The 19,373-nt window shown below is 47.5% G+C and overlaps 1 protein-coding gene across 1 annotated transcript in view; it reads left to right on the top strand.

Annotated features, from left to right (window-relative positions):
• LOC138257078 (vomeronasal type-2 receptor 26-like) overlaps nucleotides 1-17,223 on the top strand; it is a 188,595-nt gene extending 171,372 nt beyond the window's left edge. The window contains exon 5 of the mRNA XM_069205883.1: nucleotides 16,272-17,223. Coding sequence (XP_069061984.1) covers nucleotides 16,272-17,176 — 905 coding nt within the window. The 3' untranslated portion in view covers nucleotides 17,177-17,223. The remainder of the gene's footprint in view (nucleotides 1-16,271) is intronic.
• The last annotated feature ends 2,150 nt before the right edge of the window (nucleotides 17,224-19,373 follow it).

The following is a 19,373-nucleotide window of genomic DNA, read 5'->3' as shown; positions in this document are numbered from 1 at the left end:
TTGACACAGTGTTATCCTCGCTGAGCTGTAAAATGACAAAAGCCATTTGTCACTCCAGGCACAGTATTACAGCGTTGAACTGGTAAAATACCATCCAAGCCAATCTGGAATGAGTAAAAACAACCCCTAACACGTGTTTCGCTCTTATTAGAGCTCATCAGAGAGGTTTAGCTTTGTCCAGACACAAGGGAGCATCCAGTATGAAAACACCACAAAATTGCACAACACCAGTTTAGAAAAATAGCCAATATTTATCCAACTAAAACAAGACCAAAACGGCAAAAAACAACATACACAAGCAAAATTATGACTTTTAAATTAAAAAGAGTCTTAATCCATGGAAATCAATGGATGTGTTATTTTTACACAAAGTACCTGGTTTGAGTAAAAAATAAAGCAGCAGGGGCGAGCATGCGTCGGAAAAGTCAGCAATGCATCGAATTCCTACTCAGGAAGGCCGTGTGCGGTTTCTTCTCCGGATGGGTAGGTTATGCATTGTTTTTCTATCCCGCGGAAGAGTGATTCATAGATTTCCGGACTGGCAAACTCGGGTCCCCTAAGGTGCATTGTGGTTTTGACACCCAGCGAAGATTATGCAAAATTCCAGCGCACAGTGGTGAAGAGCCATGCTGAGTTTGGCAGCAACACATGGGTGTTGCGTTGATTTCCTAGCCGTGATACAGGTAGTACATCAATTTGTCATCCGTGAAGCAGGTGCTCTGTTAATTTTTCTCCCACATGGCTTCTGTGCAAGAATTTCAGTATTGGTTCCACCAGCTTCTCCTTTCAAGGGCCCATGGACTGGATTAGGCACCACTTGGCAAGGTAGTATTTCTTGGAGACTTTTGAACAGGGGGCAAACCCAGTCCGCATCCTTGGAGAAACTTCACTAGCAGGAAAACACAGCAAAGTACAGTCTTTGTCCTCTCAAAGGCAGAAGCACCAACTGCAGGCCAACCCAGCAAAGCACACTCACAGGCAAAGGGGCCGTACTTCTCCTCTAACTGTTCAGCTCTTCTACTTGGCAGAGGTTCCTCTTGATCCAGAAGTTAATCTAAATATTTGGGGTTTTGGGTCCACTACTTATACACCCTTTAGCTTTGAAATAGGCAAACTTCAAAGGAAAGTCTTTGTTGTTGGCAAGATCCTGCCTTGCCCACGTCTGGCCCCAGACACACACCAGGGGGGTGAAGACTGCATTGTGTGGGGACAGGCACAGTTCTTTCAGGTGTAAGTGTCAGCTCCTCCCTCCCTACTCTAGTCCAGAAGACTCATAAGTATATGCAGGCTACACCCCAGCTCCTTTTGTGTCACTGTCTAGAGGGAATTCACAAACAGCCCAATTGTCAGTCAGACCCAAACGTGGATTCCACAGGCAGGCAGAGGCACAAAATGATTAAGCAGGAAAGTGCATACTTCTACTGAGGTAGGGGGTTGATGCAGATCTCAACTGGGGGTTTACAAATAGGGGAGCCAGTGGTGGTATCTGTGCCACACCCCTTAGAGCAGGTTGAATAATAGTGGTAAAGCCAGACTCCTCTGTGCCAGCTTTCATAACAATGACTGGCTTGTGGTCATCTACTTCCTCAATCCGGTCCCATAACTCCAAGCCATGCAGGAACATTACTTTTCCCTTGAGTTTCCTTGCATTTCTAGGATTCTGTTGGTGTCCAATCAATGTCCAGAGCATCATCATCAGAAGGGGTGCTTGGAGAAGATGGTGGAGCACCCTTCATTTTTCTTCTTGGGAACCTGTGAGTTAATGATTCTGAAAGAGGAGATTCATGCTGTTGTGCCTCTGTGCACCTATGGATGAATGCATCATGGCAAAATACAAGAAAACAAAGAAATGAAAAAAAAAAAATGAAAAAAAAGAAATAGAAAAATAAAAAATGTAATTAAAAACAAAATTAAAAATTAAAACATTGAAATAAAAAAGTGCAAAGCAAAAATTAAAATAAAAAAACAAAATTAATTGCTGATGTTTGTACTATGGGAGCATGACGAACCTATTGGAAGTCAAGGAGGTGCAGATGAAAAATACAAAAAAATGCATATAATATGAAGCACTGGTCATAGCAATTATATTCAGAATATACATATACTACAGTGATTCTCAAGCATATAAATAAACTGATATCACAGGCAAGCCTATGGCAAAAGCTCACTAGCTGGCTGCATAAAATGTCTGCCAGCCACATGGCCAAACAACAACAGTGAGCAAGGAAGCATAGAGAACAAAGAACACATTCAGATCTATGGACACAGACTACACAGACCCTGGCCACATGGCATGGCGAACAAAGACAAATGGTGGCCTTTGGCAGACAAACTCACACACACACTGACCAGACAAAGGAGACATAGTAACACTGAAGAAAACACTACCATTAATTCAGCAATGTCAAACTGAAAATTAGCTGAGCTATATACATTTTACAACAAAACACATCTTCCTATGACATCAAATATTACCCACAACATATACACTTTTTGCAGGAAAAAGAAACATGAAATATAAAAAATAGCCAACATTTGTGGTTTAATCCAATACCACCCATGCCCTAAATTAAAGTTTAATTAAAAAAAAAACACAAAAAACGCAGAAACACTTCTTTAATGCACTGATGACTAGTACTGGGCCTACTGGCTGGATGGCCCATTGGTGGACTTGGCTACATAGCAAAATAAATGACTATTGCAAATGTAACAAGGAGAAAAGGTATTGAACTGTGCAACATTTTCCTTCACACAAGGTGAAAAATGAAACACAAAAAAAACGAGACGCCTGCTGAAACTTGAGGCCACCCATTATAATCAAATAAAAGTACAAAGAAATACTGCTGCCTGACCTATCAAACAAACAACACCCTGCTACAATATTTTTGTGTGATATCACAAAAACATAGGGGCATATTAAGGAGCTGCTAGTGCCATTCTAATGCCACATTAGTGTTATTTTTTTACACTAATGTGGCTTTGAAAGGCCAAAAACATTGTACCATATTTACAAAGTGGTGCAATGCATGCATTACACCACTTTGTAACCCTTTGCGCTATGTTATGTCAGGCATGATGTATGCAAAGGGGCTTTCTAAGAGATTTTGTTGTACTACTTCTTTTGGCACTTTTAACGCCTGCTCAGAGCACGTGCTAAAAGGAGTCTCCCATTAGTTACAATGGGCCTCTGGGTGCTTTGCAGGATTAGCGTCAATCTTTTTGATACTAATCTTGCAAAGTTGCAAACTAGAGTCAAAAACTCTGACGCACATTCCCTAACTACCGCCATTGTGTGCCCACATGGTGGCATTAGTGGGGTGCTAAGGAGCACAAGAAAAGTGGTGCTGCACAAGGTGCAGCGTCACTTTTCATAAATATGTCCATAAATATATCCAAAGGTATTTATTCAGAAGACAAAGAGTGTGATCCTTCCATTTCGAAATCCAAATGAAAAGTGACAAGGAGATGGACACAGCATTTGGAAGAGCCTGCTGGACAGGAACAGGAACAGGAAGTTGCAGTCTGATGGGTACTTCCTTCCTCTTGCAAAAAAAAGTAAAAAAACAAGGCAGAACGAAACTAAAAAACCCACCTAAAATTAATTTTCGAGTAGATTCAGCTGCTTCTCCAGTAGAGAACCATTCGATGTGCACCTGTGGTCAGTTGCGCTCATGAGTAGCACTTACTGCCGCTGTCACAGGCAGACGCCACGCAAGGGGGCTCAAAATCTCAGGTTTGCTTGCCAGCCGACTGAGACTATAGAGGTGTTTGCTCACGAGCTCCAAAACAACTCTTCCACATGCTAATGGAAAAAAAGATCCACCATGCACCACATGCCGGAATTTGGAAACTACACATTACTCTGAAGTGTTGGCTCTCATTGTACCAATGAAACTGCTGGATTTCGGGCAGCAGCACCACCAGGAACTGAGTCCAATTCCATACCTTGTGATAGCTCTCGGCATAACCCTTTCTGCCAGATAGCAGTACCTCACCAGCATCTAAAAGTGGCAGTGATTTGTGGCAGCTGTGATCCTGGCAATCTGATTTCTCAGAGGAACTCATACTGGAACAGATCTCATTCTTTTCTCTCAGTCACACCAGTCTCACAAATGCAAACAGAAGCAGAAATATATTTAATTGATTTAACTGCCTTCTAGATAAAATGGTATGTACTGCAATGATTAGGATGACAAATCATAATAAAGACAGCGAAGAGGGCTGTCAGTCTACTGAGAGTCCGCTCCCATGTAAGCAGAAAAGACATCAAGTCTCAGCAGACACCTGCAATGAAGCAACAGCATGCAGTGGCAAATTTTCTGGCTGGAACTCTCCCTCTGACGTTTAGGGGACAAAGAGATGTTTTATAATAAAACAGCTGGTGTTCTAGGAAAACTGCCTTAACGTAAAAACATCTATGCTTCAGTGAAGTGGCAGGAGAGCTTCTTCTCTGAAAATAAAAGGAATTGTAACTAGGCTAAAGGGCACATGCTGCAGACCTATGGGTAAGATAACATGCCCATAAAAAAGCAGCTAAAATAACCTCACAACACCCTTCCCTTGTCCGCTCAAAGTGCAGAGGTAAACTCAATCAAAATTGCACTAAAATGAGTATATATATATATATGTATATATATATATATATATATATATTTCCAAGTTGACAAGCAAGAATACTTCAAGCAGGTTAAATTAAAAAACTGTCAATTAAAAACCCTTGATACTTACATAAATGAAAGAATATGCTCAGTGTAACAAAAATAAAGGTACTTTATTTTGATGACATAAACACCAAAAATTCCATAGAGGCTATACTCCCATAGTAGGTAAGTAATACACAAAATATATACACTAGAATGCAGAAATAGGCATAACAACAGTTAGAAAACAGTGCAATATAGTGAAAATCACATAGAGAATAATGGGCATAGGGAGACACAAACCATATACTAAAAAAATGGAATGTGAATGTCGGTGCCCCACCTAGGTAAGTGGAATGTGTAGAGGGGAACTGTAGAGGGGAGATGGGAGTATTCAAAAAGCACAAATGTAGGTACCCCCAGCACCCAGGAAGCCATTAGTCAAAAATGGTAGTTTCCCAAAACCACCCACTTATAAGAAAAGACGAATATTGCAAAGAAAAGAAGACACTGCAAGACACCAACAGTGTATCCCTGGACAAGAAGACCTGTGGAAGAAGCATAGCAGAGTTCAGGAAGGGCAGGAGCCCCTACCTACCAGACAGAAAGTGCAAGAAGAGAGTTGATGGATGAAGACTCATTGCTGCACCCCAGAAGATGGAGTCGAGTTCCTGAAGGATGCAAGTGATGTCCCACGCTGGAAGGAGGATTGCAGTCAGGTTTGCGTCTTCGGATTCCACCAACAAGTCTTGAAACATGCAAAACTTGAGGGGGGTGGAAAGTGGTGTTGCAGGGGACCAGGAAGGCCCAGGAGGACTGTACCCAGGAGGGGGAGTCAGAGGGGACACTCAGCAACTCAGAGAGCCCACAGATGCAGAGGCAGGCCCCACAGGGTCCCACAGGATAGAAACACGGAAGTGGAAGAAGGAGCTCACACAGCACTATGAAAAGGGATCCTACGCCACAGGAGGACCACTCAGGAAGCTGTGTGTCGCAAGAAGGAGTGGTGGGGGCTAGAGCTTCACGGTGCCTGAAGATCCTGTGGAAAGGATGTCAACAAGTCTTGACAACAACAAATGGCAGTGGACATGGGGGTACTGCCTTGCGTGGGAAGGCAAGGGCTTACCTCCATCAAACTTGGACAGCTGGACTAGAGGACAGTCAGGACCCCTAGAATTCACCACCCGTGTTGCAGAATCCATGCAGATCGTCAGGAGACGGTATCCACACAGCCAGTCGTTGTTGCAGATGGCGCCTACTGATGCAGGGGGGTGACTCCTTCACCCCAAGGGAGATTCCTTCTTCTTTCTTGTGAAGACTGTCGACGGGCTGTCTTCAGAGGATGCACAGCTGGGAAAATGTTGCAGGCAGGAGCCAGAGATATAGGGGGTCATTACAACCCTGGCGGATGGCGTAGAACCGGCGGTAAGACCGCCAACAGGCTGGCGGTCTTACCTTGGTGTATTATGACCGCCAATGGTCAACCGCCGGTTCTCCGCCCCGCCCGCCGGGCTGGAGACCTGGGTCTCCAGCCCGGCGGCCGTCAGTATACCGCTGGCGGTATTTGGACCGGGCTTACCGCCATGGATTTCCAGCGGTTTCAACCGCCACTGAACAATCCTGGGGCATGCAAAGTCACAGTCTCTCAAGTGGATAACAGTCTCCACTGGTTCTAGAGGGGGAATGGTGCCCACACTGCATTAGGCTCCCCGTGACGGTTCCTGTTCCGTCACAGTCCCAGCTGTACGTGTGATAACGATGCTTGATGTGGTGGTGATTCCCTTGTTCAGCCGTGCTTTGCCATGGCGGTCTCTGATCTGTTCAGTGGTTCTCTGCCCTGTTCAGCGGTGATTTGCCCTGTTTAGCGGTCTTCACCATGGTGGTGATTCCCTTGTTCAGCGGTGCTTTGCCATGGTGGTCTCTGATCTGTTCAGCGGTTCTCTGCCCTGTTCAGCGGTGCTTTGCCCTGTTCAGCAGTCTTCACCATGGCGGTGATTCCCTTCTTCAGCGGTGCTTTGCCATGGCGGTCTCTGATCTGTTCAGCGGTTCTCTGCCCTGTTCAGCGGTGCTTTGCCCTGTTCAGCGGTCTTCACCATGGCGGTGATTCCCATGTTCAGCGGTGCTTTGCCATGGCGGTCTCTGACCTGTGCATTGGTGTGTGGCATGACGGTCCCTCATTGCCCAGCGGGGCTGTGGCAGCCGGGGCCCTCATGGGCACTGACTCCGGCGGTGGTCTCCTGACCAGTGATGATACTCCTGCCCTCCTGGGCAATGACTCCGGCGGTGGTCTCCTGACCAGTGACGATACTCCTGCCCTCCTGGGCACTGACTCCGGCGGTGGTCTCCTGACCAGTGACGTCGGTGCTGGCGGTGGCGCCCCGGCCGCCGGGGAGGATGGCACCCTTCTCCGCCGTGCTGCTCTCAACAGACTGTGCAGACTTCTTCTGGCCCTTCACCACCTTTGGAGGAGTCACAGCTGACTCTGCAATCCCCCTGGGGCCCTTGTGAGCAGTTGTGCCGCCAGGAGTCATCACCCTGTCCCGTCAGCCACTTTCCAACTTGAGATGCTTTACAGGGGGTGGACTGGCAGTGCGTTGGCTCCGTGTCACACTGCCTGCCCTGGTGGCCGGTGCACTGCACACACCTGTAACACGCACCACTGGTACTGGAGTCTTTTTGGCTGAGGCGCTACTACGGGACTTATGAATTGGAGGGGTGGGGATGGGGGCAAAGAGGTCAACGTTGCTGAGGGAGAGTTTATGACGAACACTGGGATGGGTAGCTGGAGGGGGTCTGGGAGTGGAGGAAGAGGAGGTGGTTGTAGGAGGTGTCACTTTAGGTGTTTTGGGTGCAGGTGCAGGTACTGGAGGCTGTCGTGAGGTGGATGGATGTTGGGTGTGTGGGTGCCCTCGTTTGTGTACTTTGGGAGGGGGCGTCACAGACACACTGGGAGAGGATACAGGGGATGTGTAAATGGGAGTGGGGGTGGTGAGTGCAGGTGAGCGGGATGTGGTACTTGGTGTTCTGGTGCAAGTCCAAGTGCCTGTAGATGTACTGCATGCAGGTGAGAGTGTAGACGACACTGGGAGGGAGGAGGGAGACGATGAGGAGGGGGACACAGTGGAGGCAGTTGATGTTGCTGTGTCTGTATATGTGTGATGCTTGTGTGAGTGCCTGTGTGTGGTGCCTATATTTGCCTGAGCTACTTTTGTGTGTTGAGGTGTGTGCATGCTTGTCTGATGGTGTGCTTGGAATGGGCTGGGGTACAGGGGATTGGGTCTGGGTGGAGGAAGTTGGAGGGGGAGGCTAGATACAGGGACAATGGCTACCATCAGTGCTGAGGCCAGAGATTGCAGGGTTCGATGAAGGGCAGCCTGACCAGAATGAATGCCCTCCAGGAATGCATTACCGTGTTGCACCTCCCTTTCTACACCCTGGATGTCATTCACAATGGTAGACTGCCCAACAGTGAGCGACCTGAGGAGGTCAATGGCCTCCTCACTGAGGGCAGCAGGGGTGACAGGGGCAGGGGCTGAGGTGCCTGGGGCGAAGGTGATGCCCACCCTCCTGGGTGAGCGTGCACAGGGCGAACGCTGAGGGGCTGCTGGGAGGGCGGTGTTGATAGCGGAGGTGGCGGCTGTACCTGTAGAAGTGTGGGGCACAGATGGTGCCGCCACCACAAGGGGGCTCCCATCGGCGGATGAGTCTGTGTCGCTGGTTGGTGATCCGCTGACCGACGTGAAGCTCCCCTCGCCCTCCGTCCCACTGGTGTATTCTGAGTCCGTGGTGTCGCCCTCCATGGCCATGTGGGATGCAGCCCCCTCGTGCTCCGGTGCCACTGTACCTCCGCCTGATGATGCTGATGAACAAAAGAACAGGGAGAGCACAAAAATGGGGGGGGTGGCAGAAGAAAGACAGGTTGAGTGCATGACTTACCGCTACCGTTGGCGGACAATACAGACACAGCAGCCCCCTGCACTATGCCGTGCTCCTGGCCTCTACAGATGCAATTCCCGGGATATGGCCCACATCGCTATGGTGGACATCTGCACACATGGATGCCACAGGGGCATATATACCTGTACTTGTCACTCTACTGAGGTGGGGTGGAGTGCCACATGGCCTGCATTGCGGAGGGGCCTAGCCTATGGAAGTCGCCCTGGCCTTGGGAAACCCACAGCCCTCCTCCCACACCCAGACCCCTCAACTGCGCGCAAAGTCCCCAGATTGAGGGTGTACTCACCCCTTGTGTCTGCTGTGATGCCCTCAAGTGCCCATCCAACTCAGGGTAGGCCACCGCCAGGATCCGGAACATCAGGGGGGTCATGGGAGGCCATAACCAGCTGAGCCTCCGCTGTCTTCTTGCTCCAGCGGCAAATGTCCTCCCATCTTTTCCAGCAGTGGGTGCCCTGTCTCTGGTGTACCTCCAGGGTCCGGACATCCTTGGCGATGGCACGCCACATGTCCTTCTCCTGGTGGGCGCTGACCTACTTGACTTGCACAGGGGAAGAAGAGAAGTCATTAGCAAGAGCACCGTTGAAGTGAGTGGCCCACATCCCTGCCCTTGCCATGTGGCACATGCATTCACAATCCTTCAAGTTCACTGCACTCTGCCACCTTCCCTCTTACAAACAGCCCTCTCCACACAGGCATAGCCCATACAATGTGTTCCCTGTGTACTTACCTGTTGGTCTGGAGGACTGTAGAGTAGGGTGTACTGGGGGAGGACCCCATCCACGAGCTTCTCCAACTCCTGAGCAGTGAAGGCAGGGGCCCTTTCCCCAGACGCAGCAGCCATTGTCTCTTCCAGACCGAGGTCACAGCAGCACTTGCAGTGTAGGTCCTCTCCTGTCGAAGATCAGGTATCAAGTGATTGAACAGAGAGAAAATGGCGGTCACGTCCGAGGATGACTTCATCATTGGCTCCTGGGACCCATAGGGTCCAATGTTAACCAATGCAGCTTTGCGCCGCGGTCTTCGACCGCCTACCGCGACGGTGTACAACGCCAGCACAGTTACCTCACATCCCATTGTCCCACTTAAGAGGTCAGGCAGCTGCCATTTCAGGGGCCCACATGGCTTCATTTGCAACTGCTTCACACATACCTAGGCCTACACTCGACACACATACAGGAAGATATTTGTCTTTGCTGTCGTGTTCTGTGTATCTGTGGGTACATACCTGGGATTTTGTTGACTCTGTGGTCGCTGTTGTCCTTCCCAGGCACCGTCAGCTTGGACATTTGAGAAGATGGCGGAATCCTCCGGTGTACCGACCGCTGGTGGACCTGTTGACAATGGAGGAGCGACATTTACTCATCACCTACAGGTTTGACTGTGCCACTATCCAGGAACTATGTACCCAATTGGAGCCAGACCTGATGTTACCAATCCGCCATCCCACAGGAATCCCCCTCAAGTGCAGGTGCTGTCAGTGCTCCATTTCCTTGCAAGTGGATTGTTTCAAACAACAGTGGCCATGGCATCAGGGATGTCCCAGCCTATGTTTTCCAACATGTTGTCCAGAGTGTTGTCTGCCCTGCTGAAACACGTAAGGAGCTACATCGTTTTCCCTCAGGTGGAGGATTTGGCTACAGTGAAAGGTGACTTCTATGGCCTTGGACATATCCCCAACATCATAGGTGCTATTGATGGGACCCATGTAGCTCTGGTCCCCCCCCACAGGAGTGAACAGGTGTACAGGAACCGGAAGAGTTATCATTCGATGAATGTACAGATGGTATGTTTGGCAGACCAGTACATCTCGCAGGTAAATGCTATGTTCCCTGGCTCTGTGCATGACGCCTACATCCTGCGGAATAGCAGCATCCTTTATATGATGGGTCAATTCCAGAGGCACCGGGTGTGGCATTGGGGGACTTTGGTTACCCCAACCTGTCATGGCTATTGACCCCAGTGAGGAATCCCAGGACCATGGCAGGGGAACGCTACAATGAGGCCCATGGACGGACTAGGAGGGTGATCGAACGCACCTTCGGCCTCCTGAAGGCCAGGTTCAGGTGTCTGCATATGACAGGTGGTTCCCTATTGTACTCACCGAAGAAGGTGTGCCAGATCATCATCGCCTGCTCGATGCTTCACGATCTTGCTTTGCAACGCCAGGTGCCTTTTCTGCAGGAGGATGGTCCAGATGGCGGTGTTGTGGCAGCTGTGGAGCCTGTGGACAGTGATGAGGAGGACGCTGAGGAAGAAGACATAGACAACAGGGAGTCATTCATACAGCAATATTTCCAGTGACACACAGGTGAGAACAGTTTTCTTTTTATCATGACATTCACTTTCACACTTCTACCTCTATCACGTCCGTGAGTTCATAGCATTATTTGGTCACTGAGTTGTACCTTTCCATTACGGTTTCACAGGTGTGGTTAGCAATGTGTGTCATCTGCTTACATCCTTCAAGGACTTGTGATGTGTGACATAGGTATGTTGGCTTTACAATTGGAAACGCATGTTGACACTGTCATTGATTATACATATTTACCAAATCACAGACTGACTCCAGATTGTTTTGTGGTTCAAGGGTGTTTATTTAAGTGCTCAAAAATGGAGGGGGGTAGTAATATGGTGATGGGGGACGGTGGAGGAATGTCCATGGCAGAGTCCAGTCCATTGGTCACACAGGTGCACTGCCCATATGGGCATAGGAAGTGGAGCTGGGGCAGTTAAAGTATGGACAGGGTAACAAAGTGAGACAGTGGGAGGACAATCAGGGTGGTCTCATTTCCTGGCGGGGGTCTTGCCATTGTGCTCTGTCCTGTTCTTGGATCTCAGGAACCGTTTGCGGGGTGGTTCTCCGTCTGCAGGGGGTGGGGTGCTGGTATGGTGGTCCTGTGGCAGGGCGTCCTGTCCACTAGCGCCAGCGGAGGTGGTGGGCAGTTCATCATCCATGCTAGTGTCAGGGTCCCCTTGGAGTGCCACGGTGTCCCTCATGTTTTTTTTTATGTCCTTCAGCACCCCTACAATGGTGCCCAGGGCGGAGCTGATGGTTCTGAGCTCCTCCCTGAACCCCAAATACTGCTCCTCCTGCAGGCGCTGGGTGTCCTGAAACTTGGCCAGGACCGTCGCCATCGTCTACTGGGAGTGGTGGTATGCTCCCATGATGGAGGAGAGGGCCTCGTGGAGAGTGGGTTCCCTTGGCCTGTCCGCCCCATGTCGCACAGCAGCCCTCCCAGTTTCCCTGTGTTCCTGTGCCTCCGTCCCCTGGACCGTGTGCCCACCACCACTGCCCCCAGGTCCCTGTTGTTGTTGGGGTGGTGGGTTATCCTGGGTTCCCTGTAGTGGTGGGCACACCGCTGATTGACGTGTCCTGGGTACGGGGGTATGGGCCCACTGGGTGGGTGCTGTGCTGGTGTTACCAGAGGGTGGAAGGTCAGTATTGGCTGTGCCTGTGCAAGGGGAACCGACTGTCCAGAAGCCCACGATGGTCTGGGCTGGTCATCATGATCTAGTAGGGCAGAGCTGCTGTCGTCACTGTGGGCCTCTTCTGTGGGTGGAGTGGAGTTGTCTGGACCCTCCGGTGTGGTGACGTTCCGTAGTGGTCCTGCAGGGATATAAGAGCATGATTATTGCATGTGTGTGTGCAATGGTGTGCAATGGGTGGGTGTATGTGTACCCCAGTGCAAGCATTCCTGTGTGTGGCTTTGTGTGATGATGGTTAGGGGGTTGTTATGGGTATGTGCAATGTGCATGCTTTGGTGAGGGGTGACCATGCTTTGTTTATGCATGCGGGGCTTGGTGTTGGGATGTGTGGTTTGTGTTATGAGTACATTAGTGAGGAGTTGGAGTGATAGGGGAGGCGGTGAGGGTGGGGGTGTGTGATGGCATGCAGGTAGGGTGGGGGATATGATAGTTGAGATTTAACTTACCAGTGTCCATTCCTCCACCGACTCCTCCGAGGCCCTCTGGAAGCATGATGGTCAAGACTTGCTTCTCCCATGTTGTTAGTTGTGGGGGAGGAGGTGGGGGTCTGCCGCCAGTCCGCTGTACCGCGATGTTGTGCCTGGAGACCACAGAACACACCTTCCTCCGTAGGTCGCTCCACCTCTTCCTGATGTCCTCCCGATTTCTTGGATGCTGTCCCACAGCGTTGACCCTGTCGACGATTCTTTGCCATAGCTCCATCTTCCTGGCTATGGATGTGTGCTGCACCTGTGAGCCAAATAGCTGTGGCTCTACCCCTAGGATTTCCTCCACCATGACCCTGAGCTCCTCCTCGGAAAACCGGGGGTGTCTTTGGTGTGACATAAGGTGGTGTGGGTGATGTGTGGGGTGGTGTAAGTGTTGATGTGTGGGGTGATGTGTAGTGGTGTGTGGTGTTTTGTGCGTGTAATATTGTATAGGTGATGGTGTTGTGTGCCTCTGTGTGGTGGGGTTCTCAGTTGCTGTGCTCTCTGTCTATCTGGCCTTCGTTCGTGAATTATGGTCATAGGAGTTTGTGGGTGATGTGTGTGTGTGTTTTATATTGTGTTTGGTGTGTGGGAGTGGTGTTTGCATGTGTATCAGGTGTGTGTATTTTGAATTGTCCAATGTGGCGGTGTTTTGGAGACATGTGTGTATTTTGAGCGCAGTGGTGTGTACCGCCAATGGAATACCGCGGTTGAAAGACCGCCGCGTGGATTTGTGGGTCGTGATAGCATGGGCGTGTTTCTGTTGGCGTGACGGTGGAGGTTTTGTTTTCGCCAGTTTATCACTGACCTTTGGTGTGGCGGTCTTGTGTGGGTGTCTGAATTTCGGCGGATTCCGAGATGTGGGTCATAATAGCTGTAGCGGAATTCCGCGGCCGTGTTTTGGCGCTCTTCTGCACAGCGGTAAGCAGCTTTTACCGCCAATGTTGTAATGAGGGCCAAAGTTCCAGATTTACCTATGAAAGTGCCTTACAATTTATGTACTTACCTGAATTTTGAAACTTTCAGTTCTATAATAACTTAAGAAAATAATATTTTTCTATCTAAAAACCTATCAGCCTGGAGATAAGTCTTCGAGTGTGTGTTCTCATTTATTACCTGTGTGTGTACAACAAATGCTTAACACTATCCTCTGATAAGCCTACTTCTCAACCACACTACCATAAAATAGAGCATTAGTATTATGTAATTTGGCTCTATCAATCTCTAAGGGTAAGGGGAACCCTTGGACTCTGTGCACACTATCTCTCACTTTGAGATAGTATATACAGAGCCAACTTCCTACATCCGGGTTTGGAAATCCTCGACTCCCCACTCTTTGTCATCTTAGCATAATGATCTTCAACACTTGCCTCAGTGAAAAGTACCTCCTTATGTAGAGAATTAAAATTATGTTTCTGTTGCATTCCAGTCACTGAGCTATGGGATGCCTTGCAACTTGAATACAAAGTGATGATTTCTAATGATGATCTCCCATCCTGAAGGGATAGATACCTGATGGGAGACACTGTGAGATGCAGTTGCACCCCCTTCTTCTCCATGCTGCTCATGCTGCAAGTGGATCTGATTTCTAACTCTTCACCCCCCACTGATGAACCACTGTAACACAGAACAATATCATGCTCCAGCCTCCTTCCTGTGAGCTGTATCCACAGTTATCTCCATCACACTGCTTCTCTTCATAGATTGTTATTTCACTCTAATCATTATCCCCCACCTCCTACAGAGCTGTTACTGTTTTTTGCTTTACAGTTGTTGTCAGAACTACAGTGCCGTCTCTCTCAGGAAATGATGACCTGTTCATACAAAGATACTTGATTGTAAAAGTATCTGCCACGATTTCTCAGTACTATCTAAATATCAATACACATGGTTTTGAAAAGAAAGGAATGAAAGTTCAGACAGTTTGCTGATTAAGGTTAATGTTTTTTCTAAATTGAGGACCCAGATTTAACTCTGTCTCTAAGTAGTTCCTCAATGATTCAATTCAGTCCATAATCATGCAGATGTTGTGTCTGATCCCTTAGTAGAAATGCTATCTCAGTACCCAGTGCAATTCTGGCCAGAGTAAAAAGAGCCAGATGTATCATGCGTGTTTGCAGTCACAAGTGGCCCGATCAGGCCATTTGCGACCTCAGAAATACATTTTGGTATGGATGAATTCCAATTTAGTAACTTGTTACCGAATTGCAAATTGGAATTGCAACTACATACCGATTCAATATAAGAAAGGGGGGTGTCAAGGGCATCCCTTCCTAATACCGTATCGCAGTGGTATGCAGGAATGCTTTGTGACCGAAATGTGGTTGCAAAACATTCGTATTTTACCACCTACTTAAATTAGGTGGTAACCCATTTGTAAACGGGACCCCTGCCCCTATGTGAATGCATGCAAAAAAAAAAATTAAGAGTAGGCAGGTGTCCCACAGACCACTGCCTACTCTTAAAAAATGAAATGAAAACTTTTAATTTTTCTTTTTTAAACCCATCCTGTTTTCCTTTAAGGAAAATGGGCTGCATTTAAAACAAAAAGGTTGCCTTACTTAAAAGCAATCACAGACATGGTGGTCTGCTGAGCCCAGTAATTTTAAGATTTCCAAGTAGGTCGCAAATTGCGACCAACCTCTTGAATATTAATGAGGTAGGTCGCTTTGAGACCCATTAGAAAACGCAAATTGAAACTCCATGAGTTTCATCCATTAGAATAGCTATTACCTAATTGTGATTCAGAGGAATTCACAACTCAGTAATCACAATTTAATAAAATGATACATCTGGCCCAAGGTTCCTATTTCCATCTGGAAATCCTGCTGGGGAAGTTGCAGCAACCCTATAATCCAGAACATCCTCCAATTGACTTTGAACATTGGGATCTGAGGTTCATCATTCCCTGCAATAAGCATTGTCGCCGGGTCTGAGACACCATAAGTGATTTCTTATTTCTTGAGGCGTGATCTAGGGTCCAATAACTTCTTTTGTTTGGGACTGGTGTAAACAGGGCAATCTGCGAAGATGGATTTAGTTACTACTCTTTGTCTGGGGGATAGTTTTCATGTGTTAATGCTGCAGTAGACAGGCAGTTACGGGATGTGGTCTGTTTGAGGCCTTTTATAGTTGTCTGGTGGATCCAAGGCACGCTCTGGAACTCCACTGGGATTTTGAATTGTATGTTTTTGCACATTGAGGAACAAATCTGTCAGGAAGTTTAACAAGTTTTCTTTTTCTGTGGTTTTCATCACACCATATATACTGATGTTATTGTAGAGTGAGCTGTCTTCCATATCATTAATCATGCATTTTTTCTAAACTAGACATCCTGTCCCCCTTCTAGCACTTTATGAATTTAATCACTGACTGCCTTTATAGGTTTCTCAGTCAAGTCCATCTGTTTCTTTTACATTCCAGCCTATATAATTGAACTGAACGCAACAATGTCCAAAACCATGGATTTGACCTCATTTACCATTTATGTTAGCAATAACTAGGACAATGGAAGGTATTTCTTTCATGATAAATTTCATGATGAATTCTTGTGTAAATGTAAGCATCTATCATGATGTTTTTCTAGTTGCCTGTTTTTTGCCTAGAAGTGCCTCTGGAACTAGAAGTGATGTGCAGGTCATTGCACATACATATGTTGCAGCTGGAAAAGGTTCCAGGGCTGTGACATGTAATCGATTATTTTGTTTGCTTTTTATTGTAGATATGGAAAACTGTATGCAGTGCCCTGAGGAACAGTGGCCGAATGCCAAGAAGGATGGATGCAACAAAAGGGTCATTATTTTCCTCTCATATAGTGATACACTTGGCATAATGTTGTTCACTGTGGCCATTATCTTCTCTGCTGTCACTGCTGGAGTGCTGGGAATCTTTCTCAGACACCGGGATACCCCAATAGTGAAAGCTAATAACCGTGATCTCAGCTACACCCTCCTCACTGCCCTAATTTTGGCTTTTCTATGCTCCCTCCTATTTATTGGACGCCCTGCGACATGGACCTGTCTGATCCAACAAGCTGCATTTGGGATTATTTTTACTGTTGCTGTGTCTTGTGTTTTAGCAAAAACCATCATTGTTGTCATTGCCTTTAATGCCACAAGGCCTGGGAGCAGATTAAGTAGGTGGCTGGGATCCCGAGTGTCCTGCTCTATTGTCTTCTTCTGCACACTAGGAGAAGTGACAATCTGTCTCTCTTGGCTGCTCACAGCTCCACCTCACCCTGGCACTGACACACAGTCTGAGACTGGGAAAATGATCCTGCAGTGTGACCAGGGCTCTGTCACTGCCTTCTACAGTGTGATTGGTTACATGGGACTGTTGGCCTTGGCCAGCTTCATTGTGGCCTTCTTAGCCAGGAACCTCCCGGATAAATTCAATGAGGCCAAGCTCATCACATTCAGCATGCTGGTGTTCTGCAGTGTCTGGGTCTCTTTCTTTCCAGCCTATATCAGCACTAAAGGCAAGTACATGGTGGCTGTGGAGATCTTCGCCATCTTAGCTTCTAGTGCTGGACTGCTGGGCTGTATATTCATCCCCAAATGTTACACCATTCTGTTCAGGCAGGATATGAACACCAGAGAACATCTAACTTTACATACTCATTTGTAGTTTCATGTTGGAGCTGAAATTGACCAAATTAATTATTAAACATTAAAATGCTGTATTTCTGGAGGGTTTTAAAGCAATGTATCATGCGTTTGTACAACCATTTGACTGCTTGCAGTAAAGCATTAGTACCTCCAGTAATAGAAGCTAGCTTTTAAGGACTGTAGCTGTGGATGATTCTGGGTCCTTTCTGTACTTGCAAACTTCAATGGTTTTATTTGTTTTAATATCATTTTGGTATCTGAGTTTAGTTTGGTTTCCACAAATGAACATCTGCACCATCCAGAAGGAGGGGAATCGTTAAAGATTTCAAAGTCACCAGAAGAGGAGCCCTCTCCACCACAGGCATCAAACATATGCATCCCAGACCATGCTCAGCATAGCATCCGTTCGGTGGCGGCTGGTGACATTTGAAAGTGGTGGGGTGTAAAAGTTGTGAATGAGTGTCATGTTGCCAGCAAGTAAAGCAAACAAGCCTGATGGACAAAAAGGAGTTTGGGGGGTTCCTCCCCCCAAGAAAACTTTGAAACGAGAGCAGCAAATGGAGCATTTCAAAGCACATTTGAGAAGGTGAAATGGTTTATAAGGCAGTTGTGAACATGTAGTCTAAAAGTATTTAAACACAATAAAAATTGTTCCTTTCTCTCACTGCATTAAATATGGTCAACAGTTACTGTAGTCTGAAAATTGTAAAGTGTGACAAGTAGGGTTTTTAATTATCTTACGTGCACACAGAGCTGTCTCTCTGTACTACACCTGAAACTGAAACATCTTCATACCACATTGATGAGCTCATAACAAGACTGGTGATTGTAAAATGATTCCCGGGCACAGATGCATCCGCGTGATGAGTGACACGAGTGAGGCGCCAATCCCAGGACACTAGACCCGCCCTCTGTACACGCTTACAGGACATCTGTTGAGGTGGGCGAGCCAAGGAAATAACAGGGAGGGCTGAGCCAAGGGTGTGGCTTGTCCCCTGCACGTGCTGAGCCCTGAAAATATTTGCTGTGTAAATGATGGAACAAACAGGATGGAAAATATGAAATCTCGTCAACATTCAAAAAGTGTATTTCTTTAAAATATAGAAACGTTGACACTAATAAGGCACATAGGAGTACTGTGTACTTATTAAAATGGCTAGTTTTGTAATTCTGGTAGTCTGATCTCACACATTTGAGAGTGCTATCATAAGCAATAATGAAGGAAAACGAGTTCTGGTAAAATAAAACATTTACCCTGAGTTACACAGTTTAAGCAGGGAAACCCTGATTCATCCAGCTTTTCTGGTTTCAGTTTGTACAAATCAGCCAGGAAACAGATATTTACTTGTCTTTCCTTAAGTTAAGCCTTTGCTTTTGCCCCAGTTCATTTTCTGTTTTGTGTCAGTGTTTAAATGCTGCATAAACTCGACCCCAAGCGTGGACGCTTTATATAAGCAGCAGTTATATTACGCTTGGTCACATGCATTGTTTATAGGGATGGGGGGCTCAAGTGATGTGGCCAGAGTCACAGGGTGGTTGGCAATCGCTGTCTCTCTAACCTTGTGTTCCAATGCCTCAGCCTGCAGCTCTGACAGTAATGCCACCTCCTGGATGGAGGGAGGGAGGCAGGAGCCAGATGAAAGCTGGGCTCCTCAGGGGTCTGAGGTCCCAGAGACTGGCTGGAGCTGAGCCCATTTGGGCTGCCTGGAAAACCTCAGAAAGCTGTAATGGCAATACTGTGGGTCCTTTAAGGAGCCACCAGAGTACATGGAATCATACAACCAATATTTGCAAAACTATTGGGGTATGATTCCAACATGTTTGATACAAAACATGCCTATGTTCAGAGTTACCATTAAGTAGCTGGACATAGGTATTGACACATGTCCAGTACACGCACAAAATGGCGTCCCCATACTCATGAAGTCCTGGAAAATGGTGCTGGAGTTTGTGGGGGCTCCTCAGCTAGTGCAGCGGTGCCCTCCACACAGGTACTTTGCACCCCGCCCTCTGGGATAGAAGGGCCTGCCATAGCGGTGACTTATAGTGACCTGGTGCAGTGAAGTGGCAGTGAAAGGGTCCATGCACCCTTTCATGCAGGCTGGAAAGGCAGGCCTGCAGAACACTTTGGGCTCCCTATGGGTGGCATCATATATGCTGCATTAGGTCACATTGCACTAAAAGTTCTGGCCAATTAATGAATTGAGTCAGCAATT

This window comes from Pleurodeles waltl, chromosome 1_2 (assembly GCF_031143425.1).
Source record: "Pleurodeles waltl isolate 20211129_DDA chromosome 1_2, aPleWal1.hap1.20221129, whole genome shotgun sequence".
NCBI classification, from domain to species: domain Eukaryota; kingdom Metazoa; phylum Chordata; class Amphibia; order Caudata; family Salamandridae; genus Pleurodeles; species Pleurodeles waltl.
This window is presented reverse-complemented; position numbering and strand designations above follow the sequence as displayed.